This window comes from Protopterus annectens, chromosome 3.part1 (assembly GCF_019279795.1).
Source record: "Protopterus annectens isolate FY-2018-M chromosome 3.part1, PAN1.0, whole genome shotgun sequence".
NCBI lineage: Eukaryota > Metazoa > Chordata > Ceratodontiformes > Protopteridae > Protopterus > Protopterus annectens.
The window spans coordinates 1,064,741,230-1,064,763,605 of NC_056732.1; the positions used below are offsets into that span (position 1 = coordinate 1,064,741,230).

General features: G+C 44.4%; 1 protein-coding gene across 1 annotated transcript in view; it reads left to right on the forward strand.

Moving 5' to 3' along the window:
• LOC122797748 (CMP-N-acetylneuraminate-beta-galactosamide-alpha-2,3-sialyltransferase 1-like) overlaps nucleotides 1–22,376 on the forward strand; it is a 696,724-nt gene that overhangs the window by 396,573 nt on the left and 277,775 nt on the right. Inside the window, exon 4 of the mRNA XM_044066273.1 lies at nucleotides 11,929–12,048. Coding sequence (XP_043922208.1) covers nucleotides 11,929–12,048 — 120 coding nt within the window. The remainder of the gene's footprint in view (nucleotides 1–11,928; nucleotides 12,049–22,376) is intronic.

Sequence of the window (22,376 nt, forward strand, 5' to 3'; positions counted from 1 at the left end):
GGCTTCTGAGGAAGTACTTTGCACTACCAATTCTCGACACAGACTGATTTCTTTCACATCTACCATTCTTTCGAAAACTACCAAGTTTCTAAGGCCCAGGGTACAAACCACTCCCAAGAAACCGATGACCCAATCTCAGGCACCTGCTTCCTTGCCTCAGTCTTAAATGCTTAAAATGGCAGAAGACCTTGTAATGCTGATCAGGGGAAGCCAAGCTACGCCTTCCAAAAGAAAGAGATTTGTCCCCAGTAGTTTTATCTGAACAGGAGTCCGATGACTCTGAGGCATCAGAATATGAAGACATGCAACCCCTCTCTGCTTATGAGGATTCTGATGCAGAGGATTCTGATGCAGAGGAATCCATTCCTTCAGCCTCTCCACCCGAGGACTTTTCCTTTGGGAAAAATTTACATACTTTAAGGGACCATTTCCATTGGGAATATCCGGACTGCCCTCAATCTAAAAAGAGACTCAGGGAATTCTTAGATCTTCCACAGCACAGACCTCTGGCCATTCCTCCTGTCCTGGATGTTGTGGATGATGATGTTCATCGTGCATACAGCTGCAGTAATCACAGATGGGTTTTTTCTGCCTCGGTCGCCCGATCCCTCGTCGAATTCAAAGGCTTGGTTTAGTCGTTGTGTTGTCTTCTGCTTTCTCTTCTGGAGTCGAGGCCAGAGACGCCAAGACCCGGCCCGGCAGCCTTGTTCTTTTTTGCGTTTTGTTCAAGTGCGAAGCAGAAGCAGTTAGCGTCGGGCAGCTCCTGAATTAATTTCTTTGTTACCTCAACACAGACCCCTATATACCCCTGTTTTGGACATACTGATGATGATTCGAGGCTTGTTCCAACCCGGATTCTTCTCTCCCTGCTCCAGTCAAACCGGATAGGTATTACAGAGTACCCAGCTCACCTCTTCACCTTCTAAAAGCCATAATGTTGACCCTGAAACCATTTCACAAGGCCAGGAGGGATTGAAGGCCTCCACGGCCAAGAATCCACTTCCTGAAAGGGAATCAGATCTTTTAGAAAGGTGGGGTAGTAAAATACTTCGCCACCCTAGCCATGTAGAGGGCCTTAAATTGTCAGTTTCATATGCTTAAATATCAACAGTTCCTGCTATCATAATTAAGGAACAAAATGTCTCAACCTGAACAACCAGATTTAAAGGAGTTACAGATATGATGTGCGAGAGCAAGTGGTAAACACACTTTACAATGTGGTTATGATGCCCTAGAGGCTTGCGTGAGAGCGGCTACGGATCAGTCATTCGTAGACATGTTTGGCTTGGCCGAAAAACTGCTCGATCATGTGTGAAAGCTAGCTAAATGATGCTCCTTTTACAAAAGGATGTGCTGTTTGGTACTATGGTGGGCCCAGGCATGTCAAGCAACACAGGCCCCTCCCTGCAGCAGACAAGCAGAGCAAGTTATCACAACAGACGCCTCAGGCCTACAGATTAAAATGACGGGGTGCACATGGGTTCCAGAAAATCATCCAGGCAAAAGAATCCCCGAATCATCAATTGAAAAGTTTTGTTCAAGACCCTTCATCCAAAAGCCTGAGAGTGGGACGCTCTTCATTTCACAGGACAGCTGGACAGTTTCACATTCCCACCTCGCCTCTTCTGCCCAATGTACTTTGAAAGCAAGAGCAGATGAGACAGAATTATACTGATTGCTCCAGATTGATTGGCTGAACAGCAACGCCCATTGCTGAGGAGCCCAACCCAACACCTGGTTCCCTGCCTCTAATGCTCTAATGCACTGTCACCAGCACAGCTACAACTACAAACTTCAGCTGAAAAAAACACTAACTCACTGCATGGAAAATTCACCACAACAGACCCTACTTCCAAGGAGGTGCAGGATGTCATTTGGAGGCCAGAAGACCATCAACTAGAAAAAGCTTATCTCCGCAAATGAAGCGGTTTTTTTGTGTTCTTGGAAAAGGAAAAAAGGTCAGGACCCTAGAAAACTGAACTTGCCTAGTATATTACAATATAGCTGTGAACAGTGGACTTTTTCTTTTTTCCATAAAATCCATGTCTCAGCTATTTCTGCAGAACTAGCTTATGGATCCTCCTTTTTTTTCTCACCCAACTTTTAGACTACCAGGGATAACCAATGATACCAGCTGGGATCCTTGGTACTAGCTCCTTTTGAACCAGCTGCCTCAACAGATCTGCAATATTTTGTCCTGGAAGCTGCTTTTTTTTTCTAGCTATCACTCAGCTCGTGAATTTCGTTACAGGCCCTCATGGGTGCAGCCCTTCTCATTTTCCATCAGGACAGGGTCTCCTTCGCACCAACCATCATTTTTATGCCTAAGTGGTATCTAGGGTAGCTTTAAAATCTTTAAATACACCTTCCTACCCATAGGCAGCTACTTTACTATTTGGACAGAACAAAGTCCTTCAGAAAAATCAGACACACTTCAGTGTCCCATGCTTTAGGGGGAAAGGGAAGCCAGTTCACTCAAGCAGCTTCCAAAGTGGAAAGCAGGCGGTTTTGTTACTCCTATGCAGGCTTTGCCACTGCTGTTCTGCAGGGGCATTCTGGCTCAACCGAGTTCCTCACTGATGTCAGAAGAGAAAGCACAACAACCAACGCCAAGACACTTTGGAATTGGCCGACCGAGGGACAGGACCCTGCGAGAAAATTTTATGGAATCTAGTTTGACTCCTGACACCCTCCCTCCTGTTCCCAGGAAACCTGACAGGTACTATAGAGTCCCTGACTCTCACAAATTTATTTTCAAAAGTACTACAGCTGACACTGAGGTTATTTCCCAAGATCCTAAAGGAATTAGAGCAACTTCTGCTAAGAATCCCACCCCCTCAGATAGGGATTCTCGAGCATTAGACAGATGGGGTAAAAAAGTGTACACCTCTGCTACTCTTGCTATTAGAGCACTAAATTGCCAGTTCCATATGCTAAAATTTCAGCAACATACCATGGAACTCCTCAAACAAAAAATATATTTTCCTGCTTGTGCAGAAAATAGAGTTACAAGAGTTAATGCATTCTGCAAGTCAAGTAACTAAGCACACCTTACGATGTGGTTTTGATGCCCTAGAAGCATCTTGCAGGGCAGCAGTCACTGGTTCTGTCCTTAGAAGGCATGCTTGGCTTAAAGAACAGCCCTTGCCACACCATGTCAATTCCAAATTATTGGAAGCACCCTTGCACAAAGACAACTTATTTGGCACCAAGGCAGAGGAGGTCTTAAAAAGATGGATGAAAAAGCTAAATCTATGCAGACAGTTAAGGACTTCCTGCAGGTCCAGCCACTCAGGTTCAGTAGGCATTGCCCCTCCAAGCACTGGTCCTATCCTGCCCCCTCCAGGTCAGCTCAGCCCAGACCCTGGGGAAGCAGGCACCCCAGACAGCAGCCCCAGGGAATGCAGAGATCTAAGCAATGGAGTTCTTCCTCTTCAAAACCAGGGAGTGCTAAGCCCAACCCCCGCATGGTAAGAACTCACAATGACTCTCCATTTCCACCCTCTCCCTCTGCCCACCTGCACTTGCCCTAGGAGGAAATCTCTTTCCATGCAAGCACCTGGGCCACCATTACCAATGACCACTGAGTCCTCAACATAGTGTCCCAGGGATACAAATGTTATTTCCACACTCTACCAACCCCAAAAGGGTTCCCAGATCTTCCCCCAAACCAGTGGGCAGAGGCCAAAAAGCAAGTCCTTTCCCTGCTCTCTATGAGGGTAATAGAGCACGTTCCTACAGAACAGATAGGCCAAGGTTTATACTACAGACTCTTCCTGGTACCCAGAAAAGAGGGCACCTGCTGCCCCATCGATCTACCCATTCTAAACACCTTTCTAGTGATACCAAAATTCAAAATGCTCACCCTTCAGCAACTACTACCTATGCTCTCCAAGGATGCTTGGTTAGCCACCCTAGACCTAAATAAGGCCTACCTACACATCCCACTCAGGGAATCCTGCAGAAAATATCTACTTTTCAGGGCAGGGTCACTGCACTTTCAGTTCTCTGCACTTCCCTTTGGCTTATCCACTGCTCCCAGAGTTTTCACAAAATGTCTGTCTCCCGGCATTGCTTTTTGCAGGCAAAGAAATATTCAAATTTACCCATACTTAGATGACTGCCTAATTCAGGCAGACAGTCAGGAAAAGATGCTCAAGCACCTGGCCTTTGTAAATGACCTACTGACCTCCCTAGGTATACTGTCAATGAAAAGAAATCCAAACTAGTACCCACTCAAAAAATTATATTCCTGGGAGCAAGCCTGGACACAGCAGCCCAGGTGGCATTCCTTACACCAGAAAAGCAAACCTACCTGACAGCCTATTTCTCTCAACTAGCCACCAGACCCCAGTTATCCACAAGGAAAATTCTGCAAGCTGTGGGGTTCATGGCTTCTTGCATTCTACTCATTCCATATGCCAGATTGCATACGAGGAAATTAAATTGGTACCTAAAAAGCCTTTGGTGTCAACACACTCAAGACTTGGAAACTTTTATACCAATGATACCTTGTTTAAGGAAAGATTTTCTTTGGTGGGCAGCAGCACGCTACAACAAGGGACTACCCTTCTCACACCCCCATGCTGCCCAGACCCTCACCACACATGCATCAGACTATGCTTTGGGTGCACACCTGGATGGCAGTTGCATACAGGGCAAATGGAGCCCACATCAAATACATCCGTACATCAACCAAAAAGAGATGTTAGCTGTCCAGCACGCACTGGCAACTTTCAGACCCCTCCTGTCCCAAGGGGCTCTACTGATCAAAACAGACAAACACCACTGTGATGTGGTATATCATCACGCAGGGAAGGACTCACTTGTACCGTCTGTGCAGGCTTGCCATAACTCTTTGGCACACTGCCTCAGCCATGCAGCTACACCTGTTAGCACAATTCCTGCCAGGCTCTCTAAACTCTCTGGCTGACAACTTAAGCAGAAATCTTCTGGACCCACATGAGTGGCAGCTAGACCAAAGAACCTTCACCCTTGTAACTCAGAAATGGAGCACCCCGAAGGTTGAGCTCTTTGCTTCCCACTCCAGCCATTAGCTCAGCAAGTTCTGCACCAGGGAGCCTCACTGCAAGGCCTGGAAAGTGGATGCTCTATCCTTCCAGTGGGTCAACCTCTCTGTCTATGCATTTCCCCCACCACCTCTCATTACAAGGGTACTGCTCAAAATAAGGGAGGAAAAACCGAGGACAATCCTGATTGCCCCAGACTGGCCATGTCAGCACTGGCACCCACTGCTGCGCAGCCTGTCACATCTGCCACCATGGCATCTCCCTCAGATCGCAACACTCCTGACCCAGAGAGAAGGAGAATTCATGCATCTCCAATTGTGGACACTCAATCTGGCAGCCTGGCTTATTCCCTGACCACTGCACAAGCTGCCACTTTCAGCAAACAGGTTCTAGATGTTATAAGTGAGGCCAGATGCCCTAGCATTAGAAAGTCTTATGCTGACAAATGGAAAAGGTTTTGCACCTGGATCCAGGCTAAGGGAGCCAGGATGGCACAGCCCTCCCTACCTCTCATCCTGGATTACCTTGCTGACCTACTACACAGGGGTCTATCCTTTTCTTCTATTAAAATTCATGCCTCAGCTATCTCTGCTCATTTCAGCACAGAGCCGCCTCTTTTCTCACACCCTCTCACCAAACAGTTTCTAAGAGGGGCTAACAACTTGAGGCCACCCAGAAGAGAACCTACCCCAGCTTGGGACTTAAACTTTGTGTTGGAAAAGCTCAACCTGTCCCCCTTTGAACCAGCAGCTTCAGCAGAGTTAAAGTTTCTCTCATGGAAGACAGCCTTGCTTCTGGCCATCCCTTCAGTAAGAAGAGTATCCGAGCTACAAGCACTAATGGCTGTGGAGCCCTTCTTCATTTTCCTTGCTTACAGGGTCTCCCTCAGGACTAACCCATCCTTCATGCCAGAAGTGGTGTCCAGTGTGGCTCTCAACCAATCCATTCATTTGCCCACCTTTTTCCCTAACCCACAAAACAAGGGGGAAAGGATACTGCATTCTGTAGATGTGCACAGATAGCTCAGATTCTATCTAGACAGGAATGATCAATTGTTAGTCAGATTTGCTGCAAGAGCAGAGGGCAAAGCCATATCCAAACAAACCATTTCCAAATGGATAGCACACTGCATCCATTTCTGCTACAAGCAACACGGGAAACCTCCCCATAAGGGGGTCAGGGCACACGCTACCAGAGCAACCTCCACCTCTGCAGCTTTTCTCAGAAGGGTCCCCACCAGGGATATCCTGGAGGCTGCAACATGGACATCAGTTCATACCTTCAGCAAGCATTCCCACCTGCCTATCTTCTCCAAATCCAGGGCAGGCTTTGCCACCACAGTCTTACAGGCCCCCAGTCTTCTTGACTGCCTCCACCATTTTCTTCAGCTTTGGGAATCAACCCAAATGTGATGACTGCAACAGTGAAACACAAAGAACGTAGTAAATTTGTCTACACTTACCATAAATGTAGATATTCGAGTGTATTCACTGTTGCAGTCCTGGATGTTCATGCCTGCATGTCCCAATCAGACAAAGTTGCAGAAGATAGATACCTCAGATTTCTGGTTTCAATCACTATCAATTCTCTGCATTGCCCTTTGGCATCTACTTAGCTGAGCTACTGAACAGTGGACTTTCATTCTCTTCCATTAAAATACATGCCTCCTCCATCTCTGCAGAATACAACACAGATCCCCCTTTGTTCTCTAAACCACTCTTTGTTCCTCAGAGGGGGGGCTTCCTCAAGACCGCCAAGGTTAAACCAATACCAGCAGCCTGGGACTTTAACTACTGGAAAAATTATACATTTTTGCCTCATGAACCTGCTGCCTCCTTTGATCTGCAATATTGTCCTGGAAAACAGCATTCCTTCTGCCATCACTTCAGCTCTCACTTCAGGCCATCACTTCAGCTCATGGACCCCTCTGAACAGCAGGCCCTCTTCCAGTCCAGCACCACCCCCTTCATTCCACCCACCTTTTATGCTACCTTAAACATATAGGTAGTTTTATGCCAGGGCCATGGCCATACTCCAGGCTTAAACCCTCAAAACAAAGGGGACACCCCTTTATCCAATTCCTCAAAACAAACGGAAAGGCTTGCTCACACTTGGACAGAACAAATGATTACTGCAGCTGTAATGCACAATGAACATAGACCGGGTTGTACCTACACCAAAAGTGTTAATGTGAGGCTGCAGCAGCTGCAGTAGCCTTTCACCCTCCCTCCCTTCCCTCTTTGAAGTACAGCCTTGGGCCCTCGAATACCTCTTCATACCTGCTGACTGCTGCTGCTATATGTTTTATTTTGTAGATTGTTTTATGATTTTATTTGTTATTTGCTTCCTTTGGGGCACACCTGGCATGGGGCAAGACTGAAGAAGATGGCGGCTGGGTCTTGTCTTTTCCTAGCTAGCCTACCTGACGCTAGAGGAGTACGACAACAACGGCACAAACGGACTTTGGAAATTGACCTGTAGCCCGAGCCTGACGGCGCAAAAACCCCATATGTGATATGTGATTACTGCTAGCCCCTAAGCATTTATGGTTTCCCTCCCTCCATCCCCCTTCTCTCTCTCTCTCTCCTTACAATGAATTTTTGGTATTTACTTCCTACTGGTGGTGTTCTTCCACCATTAACTAGCTCCCTCTTGGGGCTCCTGACAGGGCAAGAAAAACTGATGTAATGGCGTTGGCTGCCTTATTTTATACTACTGATGACCTGACATCAGTCCTGGAGTGACGGCAACTGACGCAGAAATGCTAAGCCTCTGGTATTTGGGCTGATTGAGGGCTACCCTGGCAGGGATAACCCAACAGTGAATACACTTGAATATCTACATTTATGGTAAGTGTACACAACTGTATTTTCTCAAACCTTGGGAAACCAAGCTCCCTTAGGAATTTTATGCAGTCATGTGGTACATCAACAAATGTGGCAGAACCAATTCCTACCAACAGTGTAGGTTAGCTCTGATGGCATGGAACCATGTAGTAAAAACAAATCTGTCCATACAGGCTATTTACATTCTGTTAGTAGACATGTTCTCACTGACTCATTAAGTCATGAGTGGATGTTGAACAGGGAGTTCTTCCTGGACGTAGTCCACAAATGGGGTATCAGTCAAAAATCCTATTTGCCTTATCTCAAATCAGACAGCTCAAACTTTTACTCCAGGACCCCTTATTTTCAGTCTTGGAGAGTGGAAGCCATGTACTTCAACTGGGGTGAGGAGTTCCTTTATGCCCCCTTCTCTTAATCTTGAAGGTCCTCCTGAAGATCCAAAGTGACAAACAGTAAATCTTGCCAGTGACTCCCTTTTCCACAGGCAGCATTGGTTCCTCCTTCTCCATCTAGCCAGGGGCCATCTTCACACAGAAAAATGGTTCTTTGATGCATCCCAATTTGCAGGCTCTCAACCTGATTCCCTGGATGATAGAAGTCTGATTCCAGTCAGACACCAATTTTGAAAGGATGTGCTGCAGGAGACAAGAAAACCTACAACCAGGAAATCACAAATCTGTAAGCACAAAAAATTTTCAGTCTGGTGCCTTAAAAAGAATAAGGACCCCTTTCAGGTGGAGTTCAGATTATTCTGTCTTACTTGTGTGAATTAATAAAAAGTGGAGTTGCCTATTCCTGCATTAAGGCACACCTATACTTCAAAACCCTCTACTGCTTTCTAGAGCTGAAGTCAACAATTTTTAAAAGGAGTCATTCACCTGAACCTGCCTAGGAGGTGTTCATCCCCATGAGATCGGGACTTTGTCTTGGAAAGCTAAGTTTACCACCTTTTGAACCAGCAGCCACTGCATCCTTGAAAATTATGTGACTGAAAAATGGTTCTGGTGGTTGCTGTCTCTTCTGCCAGCAGAGTTTGAGCTTCAGACTAATCTGGCCATTCTCCACTTCTTCAGCTTCCATATAGATAATCTCCTGAAGGACTAACCCCTCTTTTATGCCAAAGGTAGTAAATAAACTATCCCTCAACCAGACCATCCATTTGCCTACCTTCTTTCCATACCCACAAAGCAAGGGAGAAAGACTTCTCCATTCCAGACTAGACTACTGTATTTCTTCGTAAATAAGACCTAACCAGAGAATAAGGCCTAGCATGGTTTTCCAGGGTGGTCATAATATAAGCCCTACCCCAAGAATAATCCCCAGTTAAGATCATCAACAACACATGATGGACATGTTGAATTATAAAATAATATTATTGACACCCATTTACTGAGGTTATTGTACACTGCTCGTCATTTTCAGACCATTCAGACACCCAATGTCTTCTCTTTGCAGAAAGTCGTAAGATTCTTTCCCTTTGAGTCTCCACGATTTTTACTGTAACCCTAATCATCACTCACACTTGACAGCTGCGATCCTTGGCCCATAAACACTGGCAGGTGTACTTTGATCGGTCAAAGTACAGACAACGCGCGTTAAGCATGCGCACTTGATAACGAATGGCTGTGGTTGTGTCTTCTTAACCATCGCCATTTTGTGTTGCCACTCTGGTCTCATAAGTCTTCAATTAACCCCCCCCCAGACAAGGTGAGTGCAAAAAGAAAGAGCTAGTCTGTTGAGTACAAGAAAGGAATCGTGGAGGACTCCCGGGGAAAGAATCTGATGGCTTTCTGCAAAGAGAAGTTGTTAGATCTCCGAATGGTCCAAAAATGGCATGCAGCGTACAATAACCTCAGTCAACAGGCCGACGAGGGAAATGCTATGAAGTGCAAGTGTGGATCAGGTCAGCAACCATTTCCTGAGCTGGAAGACATCATCAGTGAATGGATTGCTAACAGGAGAGCAAAGGCTTTGATTGTGCACAGGGCTGATATTCAAGCATTTGCCCTTGCAATGGCACCACAGTTAGAAATATCCCCAGAAGAATTCAAAGCATCACAATATTGGCTGGAAGAAGGTCAACAACACTGTTCAAGCTGGAAGATACTGAAGTTATTAAACGTGCACTCGTGTTCAAGTACTTTGTTGATGGCATCGACTTTTCTAAATACTAACTTTCCAACATGATTGCTATGGATGAAACTGCAGTGTTTATGGGCCAAGGATCTAAAACAACAATTGATCAGAGAGGTGCCTTATCAATCTACATTCCCTCCACTGGTTACGAGAGTGCACGTGTTACCTGCATTTTGGCAATTCATCTAGATGGAAAGAAAACACCACCTCTAATCATTAGTAAGGGCAAGAAAAATAAGATTGAACGTGTTTCAGGCATTTACATTCTTGAAACCGAAAAAACCTTGTCCACACAAGCAGTTATAAGGAAGTGGGTCGATGTAATGCTGCCACTTGTTTTGCGAGGTGAGAAAGAGGTCTGCTAGTCTGGGATTCAGCCAGCACTCACCGCGCTAAAGACATGAAGAAATTCCTTGCACAGAGAAGAATAGATCAAATAATGATTCCCGCAGGAATGACTGCCTATCTCCAGATTCTTAATACTGCAATAAACAAACCATTCAAGGACCATTTGCACATGGAACTCAATGACTACATTGAAAATAGAATGGAGAGAAATCAGCTTGGAAACTTTGTGAAGCCTAGCCTGCAAGAGGTTGAGACTTGGGTGAAAAATTCATGGGATAAAATCACTGACAGCTGTGTTGCCAATGCACTGTGAGCAGGCTACTTGAACAAGCAGTGCTCATTTAAGGAGAGCTTTGTTGCTAGGCATGACAGATTGGGCCCAAAGATTCTACAGGAAATGGAGTTGCAAGAAATTCAGGCCGGAATTTGGTGGTTGGAGACTTGTGACAATGTTCCAGAAGAAGATGACATGACTGTATTTGAATAACTTTAACATTATCGGGGCAACAGAATGGATTGCTTCTGCTTTTAGTTTTATTCCCCTCCTCCAATACACGTGTATTGAGATCTTTTTGCACTTTCTGTTAAGCATGAAATATTGCACTGTGAAAGCCAAGGTGTAGATATTCTGAAGTTGAAATGTTTGTTGCACTATGTAGAATTCTCACACAACTGTTAACGCGTTACTTAGAACTGTTGCCCAGTAACAGAAAAGTACCAAATAAATGTCAGTTTGTGTACATGAGTAAATGTCGATTTTTGTACATGAATAAATGTAGATTGTTGCAGGGGGGATGGTAAATAAGGCATCCCCTGATAATAAGCCCTAATGCGTATTTCAGCGGGGGAAAGAGTATCAGACCCGGTCTTATTTTTGGGGAAATACGCTATGTACTGCATGTGAGAAGATTTCATGTTTACATTCCTAACATGATTTTGAATTCCATCCTTGGACACTATTTAGTATTTTGGTTAGATTTTTTAATGTGGCATCCTTAAAGAAGAATTCCATTGTTTTTTTTTCCTCATTGGTAAGTAGAGAGTTTCTGAATTTTGTTCTGTTGGATAAGCATCATTCTGCATGGAACACATTGAAGAGAACATTTGAACCCAATAACTTTGGGTTTTTCAAGGAATAAGTTTATTCACCAGTCCTCAGGAGGTCTTATGGGAAAAAAAAAAAGTAAATTGCTATTGATCAGTTGTCTTGAGGTATTTCCTAATCTGACACTCTTGGGGCACTAAACTCAGAAACATATGCACAAATTCTCTGTTGCTACTTGTTTCTTTGGAGGTTGCATCCCTGTCTGCCTCCTCCAGATGTTTACTAACACTGTTTATCTTCCATGTAGCTGTACAGGAAGCCACACGACCTCATTCATCCCTCTTTTGCTTCTGGTTTTGGTGTCTTGTGACAATGCAGAAACTTAGGCCATCAGCTGATGAGTGCTGCCTGAATAGCCGTTTTTTGCCATCTATATGCTTATCGTGTGCAATAACATTATATCACGTTACTTCATTGATGTAGTATCCCAAGCAATATCTCAATATATTCAATTTTTCTGCAGATTCTGATCTACAGCCCTACATTTATGAAGTATGTTTACGACACATGGGTTGAAAAGCATGGGAGATATCCTTCTACAGGAATTCTTGCAGTGGTGTTTGCATTGCATTTATGTGATGAGGTAAACTTACAAAAATTATTTTACTACTTTGGCAAGAAATGTCATCACTTTGTTACAAATTAAGACTAAAATGTAAGTGCTTTTTGTGTTAAATAGTAATGGACAAGTTTAATGCAGTGTTGGACTTCCTTGTTTATTTTAGTTCATTGTGTGCTGTAGACTGCAGTTTAACAGTTTATTCTTTCATGCAGTAGCATAGCTAGGGTGGAGCAAGAGGGGAAACTGCACCAGTGCAAAGTGTTGGGACTGCACGATCAGCTGATCCTGATCTCTCTCTAATGCAATACTGGCTTTTAAAAGCCGGTATTGCATTTGCTGTCAAACCTGAGCACTGAAGCAGTCCATGTGTGGTCTAAAGTGTAGCAGTTGCATGCAGTTTGCCGCAGTTTAAAGAGAAAAACGTTTGTTTAAAAAAATTAGTGCTATTAAGCAAATTATATACAAAGCCATTGTCCTAGTTTACTTAGCTGTGCATGGCTTGGGTCCCATTATCTTCGGGAGTTTATGTGGTGGTATAATCCAACTAGATTGATCTACCCTGCCTTTCAGAGGTCTGCTGGGAGTTCTCTCATACTGCCTAGCTTCCTTGGTCCTCAGAACATTTAGTTATCAAGACCCATATGTGTGAAATTTGCTACTTGTTTGTTCTCAGGGATTCTCTTACTCTTGCTGGTTTCAGGCAGGATATGAAAGCTTCCATTTCTGGGTTGCAGCTATTTCACCATGTTGATCCAGCTGGCAGTTTTTCAGGGCTGTATACTGACCTTTAACTGGGTCCATTACTAGAAACCACTACCGAGATTATTTTGCCTCATAGTTTTAAACAATTTCATTTCAATAAGTTGACTGGAACAAGTAATCCTCTTTGACCCCAGAGATCATGCTATGACTATTTTTGGGGTCTTCACCAGAGGAGGAAGGCCATCAGATGCTCTTCGTGTTTAACTGTTGCAGTCTTCACATTTGGGTTATCTGCTTGCAGTAACCCTCAGTCGGCCTGATTATCAAAGTCTTGGGTCCTGTGTCAGTTGCTGTTAAATCTTCCATGATGTCAGGTAGTCAGGGGTATAAAGCATGCAGCCGATGCCATTACATCAGTCTTTCTTGCCGTGCGGTGCCCAAAACAGAAGCATTTCGCAACTGCCAGTCGGCCGACTCCTGAAATTTTTGTTTTCTAGTTTCAGAACCGAAGTCTTCACCTAAAGCTAAGTACGCTGTTGGGGAAACTTTTTCTTGCTCTAAACCGATGTCAGTAAAAGTCAGTAATTGTATTTCTTGTGGAAAGCAAATACCTCATAAAGATTTTCGTTCGTACTGTATTCCTTGCCTAGGCCCTGACCATGATGTACCTCGCTGTCGGTTTTGTGCCTTATTTAAACCACAAACTATTCGTCGTCTGTATATTTTCACTTCTAAATATTTTGGTACTCGGTTCAGTTATCCAGATATGTCTTTGGTAAGCCACCCGACTACCGACATTCCGAAAAAATGCAAAGATAAAGGCAGAGACAGGCTGCCTAGGTCCAAAGCTGCCGACAACGCTTCTCCTAAGCTAGTCGCCAGTTTGCTGGTACTCAGTGAGGTGCTTTCGCAGCCCCTGATACCCGCTACTTCAGATTTGCAGGCCTCTACTGAGACCCATTCGGAGTCCGGTATGCCGCGAGATGCTTCAGCTGTGGAACCTGTGGATGTCTCTACCTTGGATGGGTCTGGAGCTGCTGTGCAGGCACTGGCTTCTGATGGTGTATTCAGGCCTACTAACTTGCATATTAAACCGACACCATCTTCTTCTTCAAGGCCTAAAACTCGAACCATGCCTAGGAAACAGACGACCAGACAGCATGGTCAGGCCTCTATGCCTAAAAAACAAATAAGAATGGCTGAAGATTTTATTACTTTAATTAGGGGAAGCCAACCTTCCCCCTCTAAGAGACCTAGGACTGAATTTGCTTATGATACTTCTGACCAGGATTCTGAAATTTCTGTCTCCACTGATGACCAGGATTTACCCTTATCCACCTATGAGTATTCTGATGCAGTGGACTGTATTCCCTCTGCTTCTCCCCCAGAGGATTTTTCTTTTGGTGAAACCTTGCATATTCCTAGGGAGCTTTTTCACTGGGAAAGCTACGATTACTCTGATTCTAAAAAGAGGCTTAGAGATTTCTTACTCCTGCCCCAACACAGGCCTTTAGCTATCCCTCCTGTACTGGACATTGTTGATGATGCCGTTTCAGAATCTAGCTTGGCCCCTGATTCTTTACCTCCTGCTCCCAGAAAACCTACTAGATATTACAGGGTTCCTGATTCTTATAAGTTTCTTTTTAAAAATCCTACTGTGGATCCTGAGACTATTTCACAGAGACTCAAGGGGCATTAAGGCTACTACTGCCAAAAATCCTACCCCCTCTGATAGAGATTCCAGTTCCCTGGATAGATGGGGTAAGAAGGTATACACCTCTGCAACCTTGGCCATCAGGGCCTTAAATTGCCAGTTTTCTATGTTAAAGTATCAGCAGCATATTATTAGAGTGCTTAAACAGAAAATTATGTTGATTCCTGATTGTGCTGAAAGTAAGGATTTACAGGATTTAATGCATTCTGCTGAACAGGTTGGAAAACATACTTTGCAATGTGGATTTGATTCACTAGAGGCATCTTACAGGGCTGCTGTCACTGGGTCTGTACTTAGAAGGCATGTTTGGCTTAAGGAGCAATCTTTGCCAGATCATGTTAAAACTTAATTGCTGGATGCTCCCTTAAATCAGGGCCACCTGTTTGGCAACAAAGCAGAAGAAGTTCTTAAAAAGATGGAGGAAAAAGCTAAATCTATGCAAACTGTTAAAGATTTCTTACAAGTTCAGCCTCCTAGATTTAGTAGGCATTGGCCCTCAAAAAACTGGTCCTTTCCTGCCTCTTCCAGGCCTTCTCAGTTCAAACCCAGAACCAGCAGAGCAACCAGGCTTCAGTCCCAGAGTACACACAGGACTAAGCAGTGGGGGGCTCCCACTTCCAAATCAGGGAGTAGTAAGACTCCCCCCTATGGTAAGCTGTCTCAATGACTTAACTTTAAACCTTCCAAGCATTTCTCAACTGATTGCTCCTTTAGGTGGAAAGGTTGCTCTGCAAGCAAAAAACTGGGAAGTCATTACCCAGGACAAATGGGTTTTAAATATAGTTTCCCAAGGATACAGATTTCACTTCCACACTTTACCAACCCCAAATGGTTGGCCAGATCTACCCCCAAATCAGTGGGCAGAGGCTCAAAAGCAAATATTCTCTCTTAAGATTAGGGGCTATTCAGACTGTACCAGAAGAGGAAAAGGGACAAGGTTTCTACTCAAGACTTTTTCTGGTACCCAGAAAAGACAACTGTTGGTGTTCTATCCTGGACCTTTCTATCCTGAACACCTTTTTGGTGATTCCAAAATTTAAGATGCTAACTCTTCACCAGTTGCTTTCCATAATAGGCAAAGATGCCTGGTTGGCAACAAAGGATTTAAAGGAAGCCTACCTGCACATCCTAGTCAGGGAATCTGGCAGGCTGCATGCACTATCAGATGTTCTTTGTGTTTCACTGTTGCAGTCATTACATTTGGGTTATCTGCTTGCAGTAGCCCTCAGTTGACCTGATTAACAAAGTCTTGGGTCCTGCATTGGTTACTGTCCCATCTTCCATGACGTCAGGTCGTCAGGGGTATAAAACATGCAGCCGACGCCATTACATCAGTCTCTCTTGCTGTGCAGTGTCCGAAGCAGAAGCAGTTTGCAAGTGCCAATCGACAGACTCCTGAAATTTTCGTTTTTGAGTTTCAGAACTGAAGTCTTCAACTAAAGCTAAGTACCCCGTTGGGGAAACTTTTTCTTGATCGTTTCCGCTGTCAGTAAAAGTTAATAATTGCATTACTTGTGGAAAGCAAATACCTCACAAAAATTTTAATTCGTACTGTATTCCTTGCCTAGACCCTGACCACGACGTACCTTGCTGTCGGTTTGTGCTTTATTTAATCAGCTCACTATCAGTTGTCAGTATATTTTCACCTCTAAATATTTCGATTCTCGGTTTAATTATCCAGAAATGTCGTCAGTTGGCCGTCCGACTACTGGGATTCCAAAAAAATGCAAAGATAAAGACAGAGAGACAGGCCACTGAGGTCCAAAACTGCCGACGACGCTTCTCCTAAGCCAGTCACCAGTTCGCCGGTACTCAGTGAGGCTCTTTCGCAGCCCCTGATACCCGCTACTTCTGATTCACAGGCCTCTACTGAGACCCATTCGGAGTCCGGTATGCCGCAGGATGCTTCAACTGTGGAACCTGTAGATGTCTCTACCTTGGATGGGTCTGGAGCCGCTGTGCAGGCTTCTGAGGGTGTATTCAGGCCTAGGAACTTGCATATTAAACCAACGCCTCCTCCTTCATTTAGGCCTAAATCTCGAACCATGCCTAAGAAACCGATGCCCAGGCTGCATGCTCAGGCCTCTATGCCTAAAAAACAAATGATAAGAATGGCTGAAGATCTTATAACTCTAATCAGGGGAAGCCAACCTACCCCTTCTAAGAGACCTAGGACTGAAGTTGTTTATGAATCTTCTAAACAGTATCCTGATTTTTTTGATGATCTGGATATGCCCTTATCTACTTATGAGGATTCTGATGCAGATGACTTTATTCCCTCTGCTTCCCCTCCAGAGGATTTTTCTTTTGTTGAAACCTTACATACTCCAAGGGAGCATTTCCACTGGGAGAGCTAGGATTTTTCTGATTCAAAAAAGAGGCTTAGGGATTTCTTACTCCTGCCTCAACATAGGCCTTTAGCTATTCCTCCTGTACTAGACATTGTTGATGATGCTTTTTTGGAGTCTAGTTTGCCTCCTGCTCCCAGAAAACCTGACAGATATTACAGGTTTCCTGTTTCACATAAGTTCCTTTTTAAAAATCCTATTGCAGATCTGGAGACTATTTCACAGGGACCCAAGGGCATTAAGGCTTCTACTGCTAAAAAAATCCTACCCCTTCTGGTAGAGACTCCAGGGTGCTGGATAGATGGGGTAAGAAGGTTTACACTTCTACAACCATGGCCATTAGGGCTTTAAACTGCCAGTTTCATATGTTAAAGTATCAACAACATGTTATTGGATTGCTTAAACAGAAAATGATGCTGATTCCTGACTGTGATGAAAATAAAGAATTACAGGATTTAATGTATTCTGCTGAACAGGTTGGAAACCATACTTTGAAATGTGGATTTGATTCATTAGAGGCCTCTTGCACGGCTGCTGCTACTGGGTTTGTGCTCAGAAGGCATGCTTGGCTTAAGGGGCAATCTTTGCCTAATCAAAACTGGTGGATGCTCCCTTAAATCAGGACTGCCTGTTTGGCAACAAGGCTGAGGAAGTTCTTAAAAAGATGGAAGATAAAGCTAAATCTATACAAACTGTTAAATATTTCTTACAAGTTCAGCTAGATTTAGTAGGCACTGGCCCTCTAAGAATTGGTCCTTTCCAGCCTCTTCCAGGTCTTCTCAAGCCAAACCCAGACACAGCAGAAACCCCAGGTTTCAGTCCCAGGGGACACACAAGACTAAGCAGTGGGGGGTTTCCGCACCCAAATCTGGGAGTAGTAAGACCCCCCCCCCATGGAAAACTGTCACAATGACTTTTAAAACTTCCAAGCACTTCCCAACTGAATGCTCCTTTAGGCAGAAAGATTGGTCTGCATGCCAAAAACTGGGAAATCATCACCCAGGACAAATGGGTTTTAAATATAGAGTCCCAAGGATACAGATTTCACTTTCACATGTTACCAACACCAAGCGGGTGGACAGATCTACCCCAAAACCAGTGGGCAGAGGCCCAAAATCAAGTACTCTCTGTCTTAAGCATGGGGTCTATTCAGCTGGTACCAGAAGAGGAAAAGGGACAAGGATTCTATTTGAGACTTTTCCTGGTAACCAGAAAAGGCAATACATGGCGTCCTATCCTGGACCTTTCTACTCTAAATACCTTTCTGGTGATTCCAAAATTCAAAACGGTGACTCTTCACCAGCTGCTTCCTATGCTAGGCAAAGATGCATGGTTGGCAACACTAGACTTAAAAGAAGCATACCTGCACATCCCTATCAGGGAATCTTGCAGAAGATACCTATGCTTCAAAGCAGGCTACATGCACTATCAGTTCTCTGCACTGCCCTTTGGCTTATCTACTGCGCCCAGGGTATTCACAAAGTGCCTAGCTCCAGTCATTGCATTTTGCAGGCAAAGAAATATTCAACTATACCCATACCTGGACGATTGTCTAATTCAGGCAGAAAGCCAGGACATACTTTTGAGTCATCTGGCATTTGTACAATAGGTACCAACTTGTCTGGGGTACACCATAAAGGAAAAGAAATCCCAGGTGGTGCCCTGTCAACAAATTATATTTCTGGGAGCAAGCTTGAACACAACTTCCCAGATGGCTTTCCTCACACCAGAGAAACAAATTAATTTGACAACTTACTTCAATCTAGTGGCTACAAAAACCCTGCCATCTGCAAGGCAAATACTGCAAGCCTTTGGGTTCATGGCCTCGTGCATTCTTCTAATTCCATATGCAAGACTGCATATGAGGAAACTACAATGGTATCTAAAAGCCTATGGTGTCAGGACCTAGAAGCAATGATTCCTATCATACCTTGCTACGGTTAGAATTCCTGGGTCCCATGCACGTTGTCGAATTGTGAAAATAGCGAACGGCTACAATACCGAAAACTCCGTTCAACAAAATGTGTTTTGTGGGGTTGCGGTACAGTGGGGATTGGAATATTTGCCCTTTCCTCACTGTATTGTGATGTCGGATTTGGTATATATAACTAGCGAGGGGTGCGGGGGGCACAGCCTCCCACAAAACACATTTCGATGAACAGTGTTTTCGATATTGTAGCCGTTCGCCATTTTCACAATTCAATAATGTGATATAGATGCAAATTCCTTTGGTGGGCAGAGGCCTGCCACCAAAACAAGGGACTACCATTTACCCCCTGCCACCCAAACCCTAACAACAGACGCGTTAAACAAAAAAAATCCTTGTTTCCTACCTTTACTGAACTAGAATAGTCCAGTCTTCAGGTATTACTGATCTCTGGGCTGTCATAGTTCCTGTGTTGCCCATATCCTTGTTTGGATAGGAGGAAGCTTCTTTGTTCACCAGTGGGAGTGGGGAGCTCTGTCCCATAAGGAGTGGTTCCAGCCCAGTAACTTATAGCTTATTGGCCATTTTGGGCCATTTCCTAGCTCTTTCTAACCCCCTGCTATAAAGCCCGCTTTAGCGCTTGTAATTGACTCAGCACAGCTCCTCGTGGTGTCCTGCAGAGTTCTACAAGCAGCAGAGAGTGGAAGAGTGACTTTCCATTGATTTATAAGTATTTTTTGGCTACTTATTTCCGACTGCTTTTTCTCGCCGAAAAGCGAGTTTCTATAACTAAATAAGCTCTGCAAAGTTGATTTACTGCATTACTGTTTCTTTTCCTGAACTTTGTTGCACTTTTAAAGTTTGTTTTTGCTTAAATTAACTGGTAGGCTACACACTTAAGTGCGCTAGCCGATTTAAAGCATTTACTTTTGTTACTGTATCTATTTTCTGCTACTTTGTAAGAAAAAATATATATATATCCTTGTTTCCCGCCTTTACTGAACTAGAATAGTCCAGTCTTCAGGTATTGCTGATCTCTGGGCTGTGTCATAGTTCCTGTGTTGCCCATATCCTTGTTTGGATAGGAGGAAGCTTCTTTGTTCACCAGTGGGAGTGGGGAGCTCTGAGCAGCCTATCTGTCCCTAAAGGAGTGGTTCCAGCCCAGTAACTTGTAGCTTATTGGCTGTTTTGGGCCATTTCCTAGCTCTTTCTAACCCCCTGCTATAAAGCCTGCTTTAGCGCATAGCGCAGCATCGGGCAGCGCTGCTTAATCAGGTTTAAACTATTCCCAGCTCCACAAAGTCTGCTCTTCATTTTTTCCCTTGGAACTGCTCTAACTCTCAATCTAAACATTCTATTCTCAATCTAAAAACCCCGCACTTGCTCCTATAAGCATTTTTTTTATAAGTTAAGCACTTTTTAACTAAAAAAGCACTACATCTTCCTAAAATCCCCTTGAGTACCCTATCCCCTATAGGTCCTTTCTGATTCAGTTACATAGCAGTTCCTTATACTATTCTGGCATGTCAAAAGGTCAGTTGCTGGCTTCCACTCCAGTTCAGCTGGTGAATCTGGGAATCTTGAAGCAATGTTACGACTGCCTCATGTACACAGACAACCCTCTCCTCCTCCAAACAAATACAAGTATATGTGAGAGATGCAACCATATAGCCAAACTGGAGGCTGAGCTCTCTCGACTCAGTACTGGCATAACCAGTCAGGAGGAGAAGGTAACCACACACACCACAAATCCAGTCTCACATAGACCTACCACAACTGCAAACCAAACACATAAACACACAAAAACATACTCAGAGGCTCTTAATAAAAATCTGCCATAGCAACAGAGACCTCCAAAGCAGACATCCAAGCAACCACTACCTCAAAACAAAACACATGCAACACACAGTTCACAAAGTCAGTGTGCCAAACAGTCACAGCCCTTAAGGCTAAACAACATACCTGATGCACTTGTAATAGGTGATTCTATAGTCAGACACACTGACGTCCCTCTCACCAGGCTGAACAAGGAAAAGGTCACAGTAAGCTGCCTGTCTGGCGCTAGAATCCGCCACATAACACAAGCACTCAGGTCACTCCAAAGCAGGTACAAATATGACTCAGTCATTGTCCATGCTGGTGGGAATGATCTGAGACGTACCTCCCTGGACTACATGAAAAGAGACATAGAGGAGCTCTCTGATTATGTAGCCCAGGCCGCTATAACCCTGACCTTAAGCAGCATGCTACCCTCACTAAGAATGATGCCACAGTACAAAGACAAAATGATCAATTTTAACAATTGGCTTAAGTATTGGTGTCATTCTGAGGGGATCCAATGTCTGTCTGCTTGGGATGACATGCTCAACAAGCCACGCTGCTTCACAAGGGACAGCTTGCACCTGTCACCCCTAGGCTTTCGGATATTGGCAAAGGCTCTTGCCATCCCCATAGTGCCTTTTTTAGACGAGGCTCAAAAGACAAACCCACCTCCCTAAAAAACACAAGTAGAAAGAAACTAAGGTTAATGCTGCTCAACACCAGAAGTCTAAACCTCAAGATGCACGCTCTCTAAGCCCTCCTCAGTATGGAGAACATCAATGTCTGTGCAGTGACAGAAACCTGGTTCAAGGCTCCCGAGAGCACCCAAGCACTACCAGGTTATACCTCATATCATGCTTTTCGGCCCCAGAACTTGGACCGAACCACAAAAGGAGGGGGGAGTATCCATATTCATCAAGGATACCCACACCTCCTGGTTAGTGGCAATGCACGAAGCATCGGAGACCATCCATGTGCAACTAACAGTAGGCAAAACTGCCCTCCAGTTTGTAGCATGCTACAGACCACCCTCTCAAACTCAGAAACCCCACTCGGCCTTCCTAAAGACACTGGAGAATATGAAGGTCTCTCCAAACACCATCATATTGGGGGACTTCAGCTACCCAAACATAGACTGGGAGCATTACTCAAGCCCCAACACCCTAGCCCAAAGGTTCCTAGAATTCATAAACTCAAATGCTATGGAACAACTAGTCACCTCTCCCACAAGGGGGGAAACATATTAGACCTGATCATCACAAACATGGGGACACAATGTTCCATACCAGAAGTATACCCCTCATTGGTAAGATCAGACCATAAATTAATCTCCCTGGAAATCCACATCCCGCCCCCACCCCCAGCACAGAAGACCACAGTGAAGAACTTCTCAAAAGCTGACTTTACTCTTCTGAAGACCGAAGTGGAATCCTTCAAAGCCCCCGGGCCAGTGGAAACCACAGCCCACTCTGCTGAATCCTTTATAAACGCATTCTGTGGATACCTACAGGAATGCATGGATCATGCAATCCCAAGTAAAACCAAGACCCATTCCCCCAAAGGCAGGCGACCTGTCTGGTGGACCCCAGCAATTAATAAGCTATACAACAGAAGGAGAAAGCTACTACATGATAGAGCAAAATCCCTAAAAGGGAAGGCATCTCTGATCAGTACTAGCAAAAAACTACGAACACTCATAAAATCATCCAAGGCCAACTTTGAGAGAAAAATTGCACAAGACACTAAAGATAATCACAAGGCTTTCTTTAGTTATGTTACAAACCTTGGTGGAAACTCCCAGATATGCTCAGAGTTAGTCCAAAATGACAAAAAACAC